Consider the following 17,624-nt stretch of genomic DNA (forward strand, 5'->3'; position numbering starts at 1 on the left):
CTGCTATTTCTAATGTTTATAAAATTTTGTGATAAACTATTAAATGTTTTGGTCAATCAGAAGAGATAGAAGTAATCAGCAGTGATTAAGCAAAAATTAACTTTTCTTGGTTACATTTAAAATAGTATAACATATATGTAATATGTCTTTTTAACATGTAATTCAAGGTTTCATATTTGATACTTGTTTTAACTTCCTAAAGTAAGATGCATCCTATTCCTTTCATCAAAATAGAAATCTAGTGCTAATAGTCAATTTACTTGTACAGATTCTTTGGTTACAATGCAGACAGGGAATTTAGGATTGTTAGAGATACATGGGCTTCATATAAAAGTTTAGATTTTTAAAAATAGTCAAGTAAAGGTCAATTGAAAATACAACCTCTGAGAAAGAACTTCTTTTGAATGTTCTCTCTTTTCACTAAAGTCTAGGTTTAGAGAGGGTTGGATCTGTTGGGAAAAAAATTAGTCTTTTAAAGCTATCAAGTAGAGTGATTTCATCATTTCATAACATCGTCTCAAGTACCAAACGAACCAATACTACTGCTTTCAGTAGTTGAACATGAAGGTTTCTCTCTCTTAAGGGATGAGGGTGTTATCTTAGTAGCTGAGACGGTTGAAGGACATCGCCGTCATTATCCCAGAGTCTAGGAAATGGAGCTCAAGAGGAGGGCTGATTCTTTTGCAGCCAACAGATGAACAGGAAAAACTGAGCCATGGCCCCTGTGAAGTCAACCTTAGAATTTCCTCTTGGAAACCCAGATGAAACAGAAACTCTTGAGCTGTGCCATAGAAGCAATTCCAGAAGAAGCCATTGGCAGATGGAGTAGCTCCTTCCCAGACTGAGTGGTGGCAAGATGCCTTGAGTCCTGAATGGCTTCCAACTAGCTCACTTCTACTACTCCTGCTTTTCTCACCTCCCTGAGGGCACTCTGGGGAGAATGGAGCACAGGGCATTAGCGCCATGTAAATATGCAATAGCATACTAAAGGTTTGGCATTTCAAATTAGATTCCACTGGACTGACGGTGATGGTATACTCACATAGAAACCTAGTTGTTTGATATTCATCCTGTTTATCCTGTCTTAAATTCAAGCACTGTAATACAGTTTTGTTTGTATCTCAAAACAAGCATTCCCTAACTGCAATCAATATCACTTAATAAAATGACAGTGATTATAGTCCAACGCTCAACTTTTACCATCTCTGCAAATGACACACATTCTTTAGAAAAAATATAGAGCCAAATATTTCCCAGAAACCACACTTTTCTTGACTCTTTTCCTGTTTTCTAAGAATTGGATAACGGTTAGAATTATAGATGTTTTGTCTTGTTTCCTTGAAGTGATGTAATTGTATACGGGTCTACTCTTCTCTACTACAAGGTTCCACGTCAGAGCTTAGAGAAAACAGATTTATTTTATAGGTAAATACATATTTGTAACTTTCCATTGCTTCTTCAGGCCAAAATAATAAGTAAAACAAAACCCACTATGCATACAGCCTTTAGTCTTAATTCATAATTGAAATACACACTGGCTATTCTAATGTTATACTCTCTGTTCTTTTTTCTTTTTTTGGAATTTTTATGGTGTGTGTTATTAAGATATGTTCCTCGTATATGACTTAGAAAGTACATATGAAATCAAAAAGAAAATAATTATCACTCAATTTCATAGCTCTCAATTTTACTGTTAATATTTTTGTACATCTCTCCACATCTTGAATATACAGATATTCATAATTTTATATATGTATTCTCTACATACTTGCATATATACATTCACTCTAGGAGATACAAAAATGAAATGAGCAATCATCCTCTTCTAGAGGAAATCAGGTAAAATAAAATATGATTAGGGAGAGAAAGTAGTAAGTAATTAGAAAGCTGCAGATATTTTGCTATCAAAGTTCAAAGGCAGGAGAAATTCTCTTTGGCTGGAAGACCCAAGGAAATTAGCACATGTATTTTTTTTGGTTCATTGTAAAATCATGACCACTTTGACACTTCCTTCACTCAGGGGCTTCAGGAATCAGGAGCTGCAGATATAGATGCAGGCTACACTTCCTGGCTAGCACAGCAGCAGCACAGAGAGGGAGCTCATGAAATATTTGTTGATATACAAAGGAGTGAGCCAAGTTTCCCACTTTTAAACAAGCAACCATTTAATTAATCCACGTTTGGACCAAGGAAGGTACTTTAAATGAGCGGCACTTTTGAGTTCACTGAGCTTCACCTCCCATCCTCTGGCCTCATTCTGGCCAGTCCAGGCAAGCCCACATCTAGGCAGGATGCAGAGCAGGAAGAGGTGAACCACTGATGCTCTCAGATGCTCTCTGTTCTCAGCGTTGCCCAGATACTGGTGCTGACTTATTCTACTTTCTCAGGTTCCTGAACCCTGCTGCCTGCTCAGACTGATTCTATCTTCCTGGTCTTCTCTCTTCCCTGTTGAGCCTCCAAGGTCTGTTCAAGCCTAGACCTGCCTAGTACTTCTAGGACTGTTTATTTCTCCAGGATTTAATTACTTGCCTGTTTAATTCCATATCTCTTGAGCTCTAGTCTGTCTGGACATAATTAAAAAATAAATAGCCAAACATTAAATAAGTGATCTTATTTCATACACAATCTAAGTAATAAGCTCTGGCCCCAGGATGGGAGAGCCCTGTACGATTATCCCTCCCAGTGAAGTATATAGAGTTTTAACAACTACCTTCCTCCTCAAGTCATAGTTTGTTCTGTTCTACCAAAATAATTGTGAACATTCAAAGTAAGACCCTTAGGCTTCTAGACCTGTAATTTTTCTTTTGTTAATAAATCTTTCTGTTAATCATAACCTCTGGTTATCCTCCTCTTAAGCCTTTTGAGGTAACTAGCTCAGACTCTTAAATTTACCAAGTCTTTATAACTTAGAGGATATTCACAAAGGCATTACCAGATTTTAATTTGCAGTGAATCATGGTTAATGGGAATGCAAAAGGGAAACTTTTGGAATTCATAGATCTATTTCTCACTTCAGCAATTAATAATAAAATGGGACTTTTACTAAATCACATTTTTACCTTTCAGGTATTTCAATTGTTTGAATATTTTGCTTAGCCAACTTTTGGATTCAGACATGGTCGATATTATTTCCTATTCAATTAGCATATACTGCTTATGAAGACAAATTTTATCCTATTTTCATTTTTCTTTCATAATTTCCATTCAACTGTCCTTATTTCTAGGGTCAGAGAATAATGTAGGGGCTTTTGAAATTGTTTCCTTTTTAATTAATTAATTAATTAATTAATTTTTGGCTGCACTGTGTATTCCTTGCTGTGCACAGGCTTTCTCTAGTTGTGGTGAACAGGGGCTACTCTTCGCTGCACTGTGCAGGCTTCTCATTATGGTGGCATGTCTTTTTTCAGAGCATGGACTCTAGGTGCTTGGGCTTCAGTAGTTGTGGCTCACGGGCTCTAGAGCACAGACTCAGTAGTTGTGGTGCATGGGCTTAGTTACTCCATGGCATGTAGGATCTTCCCGGACCAAGACTCGAACCCATGTCCCCTGCATTGGCGGGCGGATTCTTAGCCACCAGGGAAGTCCCAGGGCTTTTGAAATTGTTTAATCACATCTTCTGAAGCTAACTATGATTTGCTTCAGCATAGGTCATGAGTTTGACAATATAATTACATAGCGATTTTTGCTATCTTTAATGATACCTTAGCTAATTTTTTTTTATGAACACAAATAGAATGGAGCCAATCAGGAAGCCACTGCCATGATTCTTCAGCCCATCACAGTCAATTTGCACTTTGTGCTTCTTCAGTTCAAAATATCCCCGACTTCTAGTCCCAGCTAAAATATCATATTAACTCTGAGGTCAATAAAAGTTTTATTAATCGTAATTAGTCCTTTGGGTCACAGCTACAATTTGACATTTAGTCAGTCACTCAACAAATATTAATTAAATCCCTTCCATGTTCTAGGCAAAATTCTAAGAACTGGATGTACACAAGTAAACAAAAAAAACAAACAAAAAAGCCCACATCCTAAACAGTTCATGTTGTAGTTGGGGAATACAGGCAATGTAAATAAATAAGATCCTTTCAGATACTGATGTGTACCTAGATGAAAATAATGTGATAATGACTGACTGAGACTTGCTTAGGGAAAGCCTCTGAGAGAAGAGACCCAGGGACTGAGATCCACATCATGGGAAGCAGGCAGCCACGTGAAGGTCTGAGGTAAGGTGCTCCAAGTAGAAGGAGCAACAAGTTCAAATCCCTGAGGCAGGAATGAGCTTAGGGAGTGACTGAAAACCAGAAAGAAGGCCAATGTACTGATAGATGAAGTGTAATCAATGAGGGAAATAATGAAGGAAATGAATACTGAACAGATTGACAGGATCTTGGGGGTCATCATAAGGAGGTTATATTTTATTCTAGTTCATTCTTGGAAGTCTTTGCAATGTTTTAATCATGAAATGAGAAGATCTAATTTGCTCTTTGAAATTATCATCCTGGATGCCATGTGGAGAATGGAATATGGGTCATGATGTGGGTGCAGGGAAACCAGTCAGGAGGCTGATGCAATAAACCAAGAGAACGATGGTGGTGGGTTGGCTCAGAGTGGTAGCATTGGAAACAGAAGCTTTGGAGTTACCTATTGGAGGTACCAATAGGACTTACTTTCAGACTGGAATCTAGTTATGATGAAAGAGGAAAAAATAAGACAGAGTTTTAGTTTTGGTGCCCAGTTGGGTAGATTGGAAAGAATTGTGGAGGAGGGAGTTCTGGAGCATGGGAGAAAGTCAGTGATTCTGGTTTGGCCATGTTGACACTGAGATGCCTGATAGACATCCAAGTAGAGATAAAGTAGGTAGTGACATGAGTCTGGAGCTCAGCAGAGAGGCTGGGATGGAACTGGATTAAATTAACTGGAAGAAAGTGTAGTTAGAGAAAAGAGGATGGCTGAGGACAGACTATTAGAACTAGCCAGCATTTTATATAAAGGAGGAAGCAGTAGAGAAGACTAAAATGTTGAGACCTGTGAGACCAAGGAAATAAAGTAAGGTTGTGTGATTGCTGTTTTGTCTCAAAAGTCTCCAAAAAAAGTGTTTCAGAGGAGGGAACAACCAAGTCTGTCAATTGCTGCTAAGAGGCAGAGAAAATGAGGAGAGAAAATGAACCACTTGGCAAGATATGGGGTGCTGGAATGTGGAAAGAGAGGTACAGGAGAAATAAAAGTATAGAAGTAAAGAATAGATGGTAAATAATGGTAAATAATTTGGATCCAGGAGGGAGAAAGTTACGTTTGGGTAGCAAGGTGACCACCTGGGGGTGGGGGTGGGGGGTGGACCTCACTAGGGAGCATCAGTAACTCTTTCTGAGGATGATTAGAATGACAAAGTCTAGGGGCAAAACTCAGGTTTTAGAAGCAAGAACAAAGGCTATATAACCAAACAGCCCAGACCAAATCTTGTGACTGAGTAATTGGGATCTGTTGGGCTCTTGGAGCTTGCTGTGTCTCTGTCCCAAGGGAGCCTAAAATGCCCTTGTAGCTTCTGACCTATACAGTTAATTTGCCTGGTTGGCTAAGCTTCTGTCTCTTCTGTCATGAGTCCTCCACAAAACCCCCTTCCAATGATGTGCTATCAAAGAGGATGACATTCCCAACTAGGGGAGCACCACTCTTTGAGCAAGAGGATATGAGTAGAAAATTAAATAAGGTATAAATCAATCATGACACTACCAATGGACAGCAGAAAGCGGCATCACAGCAGTGTAGAACAGGTCATGGGGAGATTGATACGATCCCACTTGAGCAGATACTAGAATCTGCAATGATGAGGGAAAGGGAAATAGTGAGAAGAGACTTGATGACACGTAATTCCACTAGACTAGAAGGCCTGGTATTAAAGAAAGCTTCAATTTTGAGTTTGGAAATGTAGGTTTGGGTGAAACTGCAGAAAACTTGAGCATTAGGTTAAGAGACTTGGGCTATATTTGCTAAGAACGAGATCCCAAGGTTTGTGAACAAGATGATGTGATGATCAAAATGGTAAAAGCATAAAGGGAAACTAGTCAAGCATTCAGCTTGACTATTACATTATGCCTGTTGAGATGTGCTCATAGCTCACTATAAGGAAAAACTATGCATCAGGATTTCGTGATGATAGCTTTTCTTTATCTTTTTTTCTTTCTCTCTTTTTCCCTTTCTTTCTTTCTTTTTTTTTTTTTGCTGGTATTCTCCTTGAGAAAGAAAACATAGAATGTCTTTCACACAGCTTACCCCAACCAAAATCAAAATGACCTGCTTCAGAAGGAAAAGGAGGAAATTCCTCCCCTTTTTTTAAAAAATAAAAAAATTGAGTTATTTGTAGTGAGGTGGATGGACCTAGAGTCTGTCATACAGAGTGAAGTAAGTCAGAAAGAGAAAAACAAATACTGTATGCTAACACATATATATGGAATCTAAGAAAAAAAAAAAGTCATGAAGAACCTAGGGGCAAGACGGGAATAAAGACACAGACCTACTAGAGAATGGACTTGAGGATATGGGGAGGGGGAAGGGTAAGCTGTGACAAAGTGAGAGAGTGGCATGGACATATATACACTACCAAACGTAAAATAGATAGCTAGTGGGAAGCAGCCACATAGCACAGGGAGATCAGCTCGGTGCTTTGTGACCACCTAGAGGGGTGGGATAGGAAGGGTGGGAGGGAGGGAGATGCAAGAGGGAAGAGATATTGGGACATATGTATATGTATAACTGATTCACTTTGTTATAAAGCAGAAACTAACACACCATTGTAAGGCAATTATACTCCAATAAAGGTGTTTTAAAAAATGGAACTTTTCTCTCTAGCCTACCTTTTTATCCTGGCTATAGCTCCTATGATTCAATAGGCTTGAAGCAATGATAATTAAATATTCTATTTCTGCAAAATGGAATGACTAGAAAATATTATATAAAATCTCTGGTCACACCCTAATGCCATTTATATGAAGACATAAATGAGGTTATTACTCATGTCTGACCACAGTTTCCAGAGCCTGAAGGAGACTGGAAGGATGTTACATCACACTTAATCAACACTGCAAGTCAGAGCTTGATTTTGGCTGCCTGGTAAATTCGGGCTGTGTTTGTGAGATGGGACAGGGTTCAATCAGTTTGAATTCAATTGCTGGAATAGAAGGAATATGTTCCCTTGCACAGAATCATACAGGAGAGAATTTCTTCTAGAAATACTCCAAAAACAGACTTACTAAACTGCCTGATCCTTCCTTGCCTTGGGCCACAGTTTCTCTAGTTTTTCAGTTTACACAGTACATTTTCCTTTTTTCTGCACACCGCCAAACATGGCCCTAGGATTTCTTCCCTACTTTAGCTAGCTTGTATTATCATGTTGCCCCCCAAAATTTCAATGATTGCAACATGCCTCTTTTTGGGTCACATAAGCCTTTGGGAATTTAATATATTTTTAAAGAAAATAACACTGAGCTGCTATATAAACAGGAGTTTAAAACTAAATGAATTTTTTTCACAAGTCAATTTTATTTTACAAATAAAATTTGGAAATTTTATTTACAAATATAATACGAAGACATATTTTTTCTCAAAAATTTCTAGAAATTTTACTATAAAATATAACATCAGGAAGGCTTCAGAAACATTATTTCAACTAGACAGAATTCCTCATGGGCCTTCTCTTTTTTCCTTTTTACACTTCTCAGTAAAGCATAAGCTCTGCACCAGGAAGCAGCAGCTTCAAACACCCTAAGCCCATCTGTGCATTTATAGAGAGATGGAACAGGAGGATAACTTTTTTTTTTTTTTTTTTTTTTTTTTGCGGTACGCGGGCCTCTCACTGCTGTGGCCTCTCCCGTTGCGGAGCACAGGCTCCGGACGCGCAGACTCAGCGGCCATGGCTCACGGGCCCAGCCGCTCCGCGGCATATGGGATCTTCCTGGACCGGGGCACGAACCCGTGTCCCCTGCAGGCGGACTCTCAACCACTGCGCCACCAGGGAAGCCCGAGGATAAATTTTAAATCACTAAAACCTGGTAGTATCGGAACTGTGGATAAATGGAAAAATGAAGAAAATTCTTAGCATGTATTCCAAATCAAATACTAAAAGTTCAGAAATAGGACTCCTTATAAAGGGAGTTATGCCAAATTCAGAGATACTGGATCCCTGCGTCACTGGGAGCATGGCTAGTACAGCCGTGAACTGGGAAGTGATTATCAGCACATCTTTGATCCAGGATTTCACTTATAAATTTGCAAATCAGTAGCATTTATCATGGGCCAACATTGCAGTTTGTTTTGTCCTTTGTTAGAAATCTTGCTCCACCCCTGTCTGCCTTTCTCTCTCCCCTTCTCTATCACACAGTTGTCAGTCTCTTGAATTGATTACCAAGGGGAAAACCATATGTCAAGCTATGTATTTCTGGCTCATCTAGTACTTCTTCATATGCCCTCTTTATCATCTTTCTTTCGATGGTCAAAATTAAATTATATGTTCCTCTTCCTTTACTACTATTTTCCATAGATTATATGAAGAATATAATTTTCAGTTTAAAATGGGAAAGTGATATCAAAAGAGAATAAAATAGATTTTTCTCAAAAGCATGTATTGAGTAATAAGAATGGAGTGAAACACCTAAACATCTTAAAGCTATATGGAGGCGGGGGAGGGGGTGGGAGGGGATGGGAAAAAACAACACAGTATTACTTGTTCGAAAAACAAATTATCCTGTGAATAACCATGAAAAGCAGGTTTAGAGGATGCCATTTAGAAACCCACTCAAAGTGAGTTGTAGTTAGAACTCTGAACTTATCCTCAAAATTAATTCCCTTTGACATAGGAAAAAAATCTTTTAAAAGAATCTTAGAACAGACAAATTTATAGAAACTCAAACCCTTTTCAAGCTGCAAAAACAATGCTGGAAAGAAAAAAAAGAGGAAACCCTAAAGACATTCAGACCTTGCTTCAAATTATTTGTTCCACTACTTACTAAGTGAAATGGAAATAACACCCCTACTTTGCTGGCATGGTCTGAGGAGTAAATGAGATAACATCCATCAAATGGCCCACAATCAGAATGTAAGATCCAGAGCAGGCACATGGTTAAAAAAAAAAAACTCTCTTTCCTCCTGGCCCCTCCAACCCAACCCTCATGCCCATACAAAAAACACTACTTAAAAACTCTCCCCAAAATACTTTTACACAATAGGGACACAACAAATAATTTCAGTTTAAGGCAGAAACTAATTGATGAATGCATCACAGGAACATATCATTAATATTATTCTAATGTTTTAGGGTAGCCTCAGATGATCTCAGAAAGGGGGAGAAAATGACTATGATGGCTCACCACTCCTCTTCTTGGATCTTCATCAATGAGAGGACATTCATTACCAGGTAACTGTACACCTGTATTATATGTTATTCTAGTTATCAGTCATTTGTGGATTACACCTTATGTGTATTACGCATTTTGTCATTCTAAGCTTCATTTTGAAAGCTTTAACTGTATTGGAAAAACTTGGAAAATGGCATCATTACATTTTCTAATTTTTCTCATTTGCTACAAAGAGAGCCCAGTGAATTAAAAGTTATAAAAATTATGAGGGCTTTGTAAAATATTTCAGAAAATATGATATAAAGAGTGCCTAAATTTGGGTCTTCCATAGGTATTATAATAAAGTCTAAATGTGTATCAATAAAAAAAGCATGATGTATGACCCACAAGATCAATGATATGAATCATCAGTTGAGACACTGAATTAGAAATTGAATAAATATGTTCCTAAAGACTGAAAAGCCATAGCCTATCATGGAACAATCACTCATATTTCATAAATAGTGGTCTAATTTCACCAAAAGCTAAATTTCTATTTTAATAGCTGTCACAGTTCTCAGGAACAGCATTAAGTAAAGGATCCGGGGCTCCTCATAAATAATATATCCAAAGAATTAGCCTATGGGCCTAAACCAGGCTTTCTTGGCCTCTCCTTCCCTCCGTTGCTCCTCAGGACATACTTCATTTTTACTGTCTCCCTCTTGATGTTAGATTATGCAATAGATGGCCAACAGCTATGGCTATTTTCTTATACACAACAGACAGCATCTTATGCTAGTTTAGGAATAATAGAGCAGGGATTTGAAAACTATAAGAGTAAAGATAAGAGATAAACCTGGATGAGCTAGAGCAGAAACTGAAAAGGGAAAAGACACAAAGGTAAGAAAAAAAACAAGTCACCCTGGAAAGTGATCCATGTCTTACAGGGAAGAGAAACAAAGCCAGATAAATGACAGAGGAAAGTCGTATAAATGATGCAGGATTGCACAATAGGAAAGCAAAAGGAATAAATATGGTCAAAAATGGAATTAAAGCTACAGCTGAAGGATAAGCATGAAATATAAGAGGTGGGAAGAAGGCAGGAAGTAAAAGATAGAGGAGTTACTCATTCATTCCCCAAATACTTATAAACTGCTTCCTAAAAGCAGTTTATACTCCTGTGGACCCTGAGCGTTCAGTAATGAATGAAACAAAACGCTTACCCTCTTGGGGTTGCCTCCTACAAGAGGGATACAGTCAAAATGTAGGATAAATGTAAAACAAGATGCACTCTTAGGTGCTGAAAGATATGAAGAATAAAAATAAAGCTGGAAGGGGAGAAATAATTGTGGGGGGTAGAGAGCAGTGAGTTATGATTTCATATAAGATGGCCAAGGAAGGCCTCAGGAAGGAGATAGCAGTAGAGAAAAGCCTGAAGGAGGGAAGCTAGTGAGCTGTGTGGGTATCTGGCTGGGAGCCTCCCAGGTCCCCTTCCAGGAAAGGGGACAACAAGTTTACAGCCCTGAGGCAGGCACACACCTGTAAGGGTGCAGGAAGCTGGTATGGGAAAGTGAAATAGGGAGGACAGTAGGAGAAGGTGAGGTCAGAGACAGAATGGCACCAGAATATGTAAGGCCTCATAGGCCACTGAGACTTTGTCTTTCCCACTTACAAGATGAGAAATCATTGAAGATTATTGAGTACACGAGTGACTGAATCTGTCTGGCTGCTGCTTTAAGAACAGACTGAAGAGGAGACAAGGATAGAAGCAGATAAACTATCGAGGAGCTGATAGTCCAGGGTAGAGATGATGGTGGCTTGGACCAAGGTGGCAGCGGTGGAGGTGGGGCAAAATGGTCAGATCCTGGGTATATTTTGAAGGAAGGAACAATAGGATTTCCTGAAGGATTAGATGTGGGTATGAGAGAAAGAGAATGATTAAGGATGATTCCAAGGATTTGGGTCAGGAAGAATGGAGTTAATACTTTCTGACATTATAAAGACTACAGGAGGAGCAGGTTTGGGGTAGGAGATCGGGAGTTCAGTCCTAGACAAGTTACATTGGAGACTGACTAATATCACCAAGGGAATAAGTGTGATAGAGAAGATTCAAGGTCCAGGGTTAGAAAAGAGTGAAAGGAAAAGTAGGAAACAACAAGGCAAGGCAGTAGTACATTGGATGGAAAGTGGGCAGAAGGAATGTGGACACTGAACAGAGAGGAGGGGCAGTGACAGAGTGGGTAAGTAGAGAAAACACCACTCGGGGATGTCAAGGTAGCTAAAGTGTTGCTGGAGATACAAGGAGAAGAGGGAAGTTGAGAAAATGGAAAATTGAAATGAAAGGCAGAAATTAATTTTTAAAATAAGTGCAGATGACTGATAATGAAAGTCAGAGAAAGTAACATCCATATGAAACCAAAGGGAAGAGAGACAGGAAGATCCTAGAGAGAACTAAGAGATGGACATGGTAACAGGATGGACATTGTTGAGAGAACCTGAAAGATGATGGTTTGGGAAGAGAAACTGATGAAAAAATCATGTGAGTGATCTGCAGGGGAAGCAGCAAGCAGGCAAATGAGATTCAAGATAGAGGGATGATGGAGAAGATGGGAGAGACTGTGAAGAAAGGGAAGAGGCTCACGAGAGAGTGACAGAAAGGGCAAAACAGGGTAAGAGCCCAGCACAGCCCCAAGAAGGTCCCCCTACCACAGTGCCTCCCCCCAGATAAAATTACAGAAACATTGAACAAAGGTGTCTCCAAAGACAGTAGCCCTGGGTCTACACCAGTGTTCCTTTTTGCGTAAATGCCTTCTGTGCAGTGTAAGTTTAACCAGCCAGGAAAACAAATTTACCACACTGGGAGGCAAGTTTCGAGAAGAAACAGTACACGGCATAAGAGAAGAATGTACGAACCCTTGTCAGTATTTTCCTGTTATTCAACTCTGCTTGACTCAGGTCAGCCCATGGAATCCTGATTCTCATCTCCCACCAGCCCCGCCCTCAGTGCATTGCTAAACTACTCCTGGGGCCACCTCTCAGTCTGAGGTTGCAATCGTTTTCTTTTCCATCTACTTCAGCTACACAGCTGCTCTTCACCTCTTGGATTCCTGAGGAAGCAAAGTCCTTTCTCACCAAAACCTTTAGATTTACCCTTATGATCGGATTAAAAAGCACCCTAAGCAGGCACTGCATAATCCAAATAGCAATTCACAGTCCCCTTCTGCACTCACTGGCATCTCCATGACCTCTCTTCCCCTATAAAGCCTCAAGACAAATGTCATAGAGAAGTCCCAGCGCCCTCCCTAACTCATGTCTGCTCCAAGGGGTGGTCCTGTTCTTCCCAATCCTGCTATTTGTTCACATGTGTTTCTCTTTATTCTCAGTCCTTGAATCCTCTGTTTCTCTAGAACAGCTTTCTTCCACCTTCATGAAGCTCTTTGTTCTGTTCTTAATTGGTTTATGTTGATCTCATTTGTAGCCATGAGCAGCTGATGGTAACTTCTAGTCCTGGACACCACATTCCTGTTATTCATCTGTGTATTCAAGTATTTTCACTGAAATAAACACCTATTCCATACACTGGTGGTTACCAGGGCAACTTTTGTTTCCTTTGTAATATTTTATAGTTTCCTAGTCTCAGTTCCTCACTTTTCCCATGAAATCCTCCCTGAACTGCAGTAAGATTTTAATTAGCCTGTTAATTACTTGTGTATTTGTTCTTTTCAAATATTTACTTCCTAATTATGAAAGTATGATTATTTTATAAATTATTGTATTTTATATATTTATATTATAAAAGCTGAGAAAATATAGAAACATATAGATTGAAAGAATAAAATTATCCGTAATCTTACTACTTAGAAAATGTACTGTTTAATTTTGTCATATTACCCATATTCTAAGGATTTTATTTTATAGAGTTGAGATCATTCTATATCTTGTTTTACACACCTGGAATTATATTACAAATATTTCCCCATACTATTAAAATAATCTTCCTAAAGATGATTTTAATGATACTATATCACTCAACAATATAGAAATGTCATAATATAATTCCTTTAATTTTGACCTTCAAGATGGCTCCAATATTTTGAATACACAAGGACTAGTTCACAGAAGTGTAATTACTGAATCAAAGTATACAAGTAAATCTAATGTTATTGTTACAAATTAACTTTCTAAACTAGTTTGATGAGCTGTCTCTCCCACCAACAGCTTAAGGCTTCTTATCTTGTCTTTACTGCCTCATAACAGATGCTTGGTTTCCCAAGGTAGAATGTAAGCCCCTTGAAGGTAAGACTTAATTATCTTTTGCATCCTCTTTCCCAAGGTGAGGTACCTGGATGCCCTTGATACATGAGATGATTTTAAGTTAAACGTAAATAATTGGTTTTTATTTGAACACTCTTGGAAAGCATTACAAAAATATAACTAGCACATGAAATCTTTGATTTCACAAACATTATTTCTCAGGACAGATAAAAGCTTACTTAGTAACCAAGTTACTAAGTAACTTGGTTGGGTTTCTGTCACTCACAACCATGGGTCCTATAACTAATGAAAACACCCATCCTGAACCACATGCTATCAGAACACTCTCACTTTCTAATGTATTATATTTATTTATTTTATTCCCCAAATAAGACTGAAAATTTAAGGGGAGAGTGTAGTGTTTCATATATAATCCTGCAAATATTAATGCAATAAGTAATATATAATTGTTGAATAAATATATAAAAAGAGGAACATCAACTAGAAAAATATTAAGTGATAACAGATTATACTGGGAGTTAGCCAAACTCATAAAAGCAGTACATGAATAATTAGTTTTGAACAGCACATCCATAGCCCTCAGCCAGACTGTATCAATCACTTTCCCACAAAATACCTTGAAGCCAGCATTTTGTAATTTTTTAATCGCTGAAAATATTTTTATACATATATTCTAATCATTTAGAATATCAGAAGAGAAAGAAAACTAACAAAATTTGAGAACCTATATGCATTCCCATTTTATAACTGGCCTACAATGAAATATGTTAAAATGAAACCACATATTCTGGGGGAGGATATTTCCAAAGTGTCTGCATTTCTAGTGACCCTTATTTTGTGTCATATTTTGAATTGACTGAATTGGGCACTTGCAGTTTATCTTCTATACCACAGAGACCCTTTCAGACCCTAGTATCCATGTATTATTGGCATTCCAGGTGGTAAAGTAAAATAATATAGCATTTACGCAAACACTGGACTAGAAGATAGCGTTCCTCAAAATGTGGTCCAGGGGCCACCTGCCTTCCGATCAAGATGCTTATTAACAATGCAGATGCTGCGCTCCGCCTCAGAGCTAATCAGGTGATTCTGATGTATTACTGGAGTCTAGAAACTACTGCTCAGAGGAGGAAAGGCTTAAAGTTTGAGAACTTCTACCCACCTGAAATAAACAAAATTTCTGGAACTCAGGGAATCTTTACAAAATAGTCACCAAAAATTATAATGATACCATTGACTACCTATGATATCCAGCTTGTCATAAACCCCTCCATTCTTCATTTATTCACTTAAGTAGTTATTCAGCTCCCATTCTGTGATAGGCATTGTTCTGGCAAGACAGAACTCACCAACTTATTAAGGGATATTTATTTTCATGCCCAGAAATACATGAAAAAGCTGCAAATTAATAGGAAAATAGACCTTCCTTAATGTAAATTTTGCTTTCAGCAACTATATGATCCAGGAAATAAGAGGTATTGATTTAATAGCACAGTAAGCAATATAACATTTATGTCTTACTCCTGGATAAGAATTTTCTGAGTTTAGAAACTTCCCTGAGTGAAGGGTGTTGGCATAAGTTAACTCCATGCTCAAATGATTAAGATTCCAGTTGCTGTTTCCTTGCCTGGGGTTGTCACTGCTTTGTTGCTTCACGTGGTAAATATTCTAAGTGAGCTGAGTATTAAAAAAAAAAAAAAAAAAAGTGGTTCCCTATGGTTGCTTTCAAAGTGCTTTCACTTCAGGTTTTAGGCTAAAATCAGGGCATTTTAGGCGTGAGTAAATGCCAATCCTGAATTTGAAAGAAGAGTTCAAATCCAGTTTTAGAATGTAGATCAGATTTCACTCTCAGAACTTGTTAGATTTTTTTATTCTCTTACTTAGGAACCTAATACAAACCCTTGCAGGCTGCAGCTCTTCCAACAGTGGCCACAAGGCACATGTGCATTCCTGTCCTTACTAACTAACCTTAATTAGCATGATGTAATAAATTTGAGCAGAAAGTGCATCACTCCAAACAGTTCCTTTTGCCAAGCATGTTGGCCAGTACCCTTTGCTGAAACAAAGAAAGCAGCCACCTGCACCTCTGAGCACAAAGAGCCAGTGTTCCAGAGGCTGCGTCCTACCTGGCGGGCAGAACCAGAGGGCAATGTTTGCCCAGGTCCCATGGCCTGGGTCTTCTCTGGATCAAAGGAACGGGCGCAAACACTGCGAGCCCCAGCATGCCCTGCAGGTAGGTGTATAAACACAGGGCACCACTCTTCTGAAGACCGTTGGACTTTTGTCTTTAATGAAGGATAAGGGAGTCCTCCCTGACATAGTTTGATAAGAGTCAGGATTTTAAAATAAGCTAGGGCAAAAAGTTTGAGACATGTGTAGGACCATCTCCTTTAAAAATGAGGAATCTTGGGCTTCCCTGGTGGTGCAGTGGTTGAGAGTCCGCTTGCTGATGCAGGGGACATGGGTTCGTGCCCCGGTCTGGGAAGATCCCACATGCTGCGGAGCGGCTGGGCCCATGAGCCATGGCCGCTGAGCCTGCGTGTCCGGAGCCTGTGCTCTGTAACGGGAGAGGCCACGACAGTGAGAGGCCCACGTACCGCAAAAAAAAAAAAAAAAAAAAAAAAAAAGAGGAATCTTTTTCTATGTGGGAGTTTTTCTTTTAAATTTATGTAAACATTCCCATTATTCATGTCTGGTGACCTAGTAAAAATTCATTTTTATTGTGAGAAATTGGATATCACAATTTTACATAAAGGTCAATAATATCACCCCCAGACTAGTGAAAAGGGTCATTAAGCTTTATGTCAGATATTTGTCAATGAATATATATTAACAGTCATTGAGCATACCAATATGACTGCTATTCACAATAAAATTTATCTACTCCACATTTACCTATTTTATCACTTTAGTCCATTAAAAAACAACAAGATCATCTGTCTGCCCAATACACACTGAAAATGTTTCAATAGTCTGATGAGGTCAAAATTCAAAGACTCTAGAAATAGATGACACAGAGTTTACTTGAATTTCTGGTCATGTTAGCTATGCTGGTAAAAGATCTTTCCCCTCTAAATGTTGCTCAGCATTCAGTTTTCTATATTTTATTCCCTAAACAAACAATTGCTGAGAGCAAACCATTAGCTGACTAGAAGCTGGGGTAGCAATTTTGAGCAAAAACAGACAAGAGCCCTACTCTCATGGAGGTTGTAGTCTGAAGCCACAAATCTCCAACTTGAGCCTTTATCAGAATCTCTGGAGGGCTTGGTAAAATAAAGATTGCTGGGCCCCATTCCCAGAGTTTCTGATTCAGCAGGTCTGGAGTAGAGTGAGCACTTGCACATATAAGTTCCCAGGTGGTACAGATGCTACTGCTCTGGAAATCACAGTGAGACCACAGCTCTAAAAGCCTGGTAACAAAATGAGGTCAGTGTTCAGAAGGAAAAGAACCAAGTTCTACGAGAAAATAAGGATCTAGCCTAAGCAGGGAAGTCCAGAGATCTGAAGGTGAAGCAAGCTAACAAGGTTAAGAGAGTCAGCAGGATAGCACTCCTGACACAGGGAGCCAGCCTGACATCTTCACAGCCAGAGGGAGCACAGAGTTCCAGCCAGTGAAAGTTCCCAGAATGGTTGAGGTGCAGGACACAGGAAAAAGCATCTCTGTAAAAGAGGCTAAAGAGGAAGAGAGACCAAGCAGGACTTTACCTGCTGTGATAAGGATTTGGGGTTTTTATACCAAGAGCAGTAGAGAGACATTTAAGGATGTTAACCAAAGCAGATGATATGCTTATGTATGTTCTACATACTTTGGATAGAGTGTGAAGAGTATATGGAGGATGCCCAGAATAGAAACAAGGAGGCCGCTTAATATGTTTTTTCCAGTGTAAAGAGAATCAGTGGTCAAAGTCACGGTGGCATTACAGAAGAGCACCATAAAAGCCCTGTAAGGAAAGCCCTGTCTCTAGTTCACGCTCACGTAGACGGCCCCGAGGATCACTGACCACCTGTTGTGTTTCAGAC

At 38.9% G+C, this 17,624-nt stretch overlaps 1 protein-coding gene across 1 annotated transcript in view; it reads left to right on the forward strand.

Moving 5' to 3' along the window:
- Positions 1-17,624, forward strand: part of RASSF6 (Ras association domain family member 6) — a gene marked incomplete at its 3' end in the record, with an annotated part of 58,139 nt that overhangs the window by 2,622 nt on the left and 37,893 nt on the right. Inside the window, exon 2 of the mRNA XM_082639478.1 lies at positions 9,311-9,409. Within this exon, the coding sequence (XP_082495604.1) occupies positions 9,345-9,409 (65 nt within the window). The 5' untranslated portion in view covers positions 9,311-9,344. The remainder of the gene's footprint in view (positions 1-9,310; positions 9,410-17,624) is intronic.

The sequence above is a fragment of the Mesoplodon mirus genome, assembly GCF_964341445.2.
Source record: "Mesoplodon mirus genome assembly, chromosome: 2".
Taxonomy (NCBI): Eukaryota; Metazoa; Chordata; class Mammalia; order Artiodactyla; family Ziphiidae; genus Mesoplodon; species Mesoplodon mirus.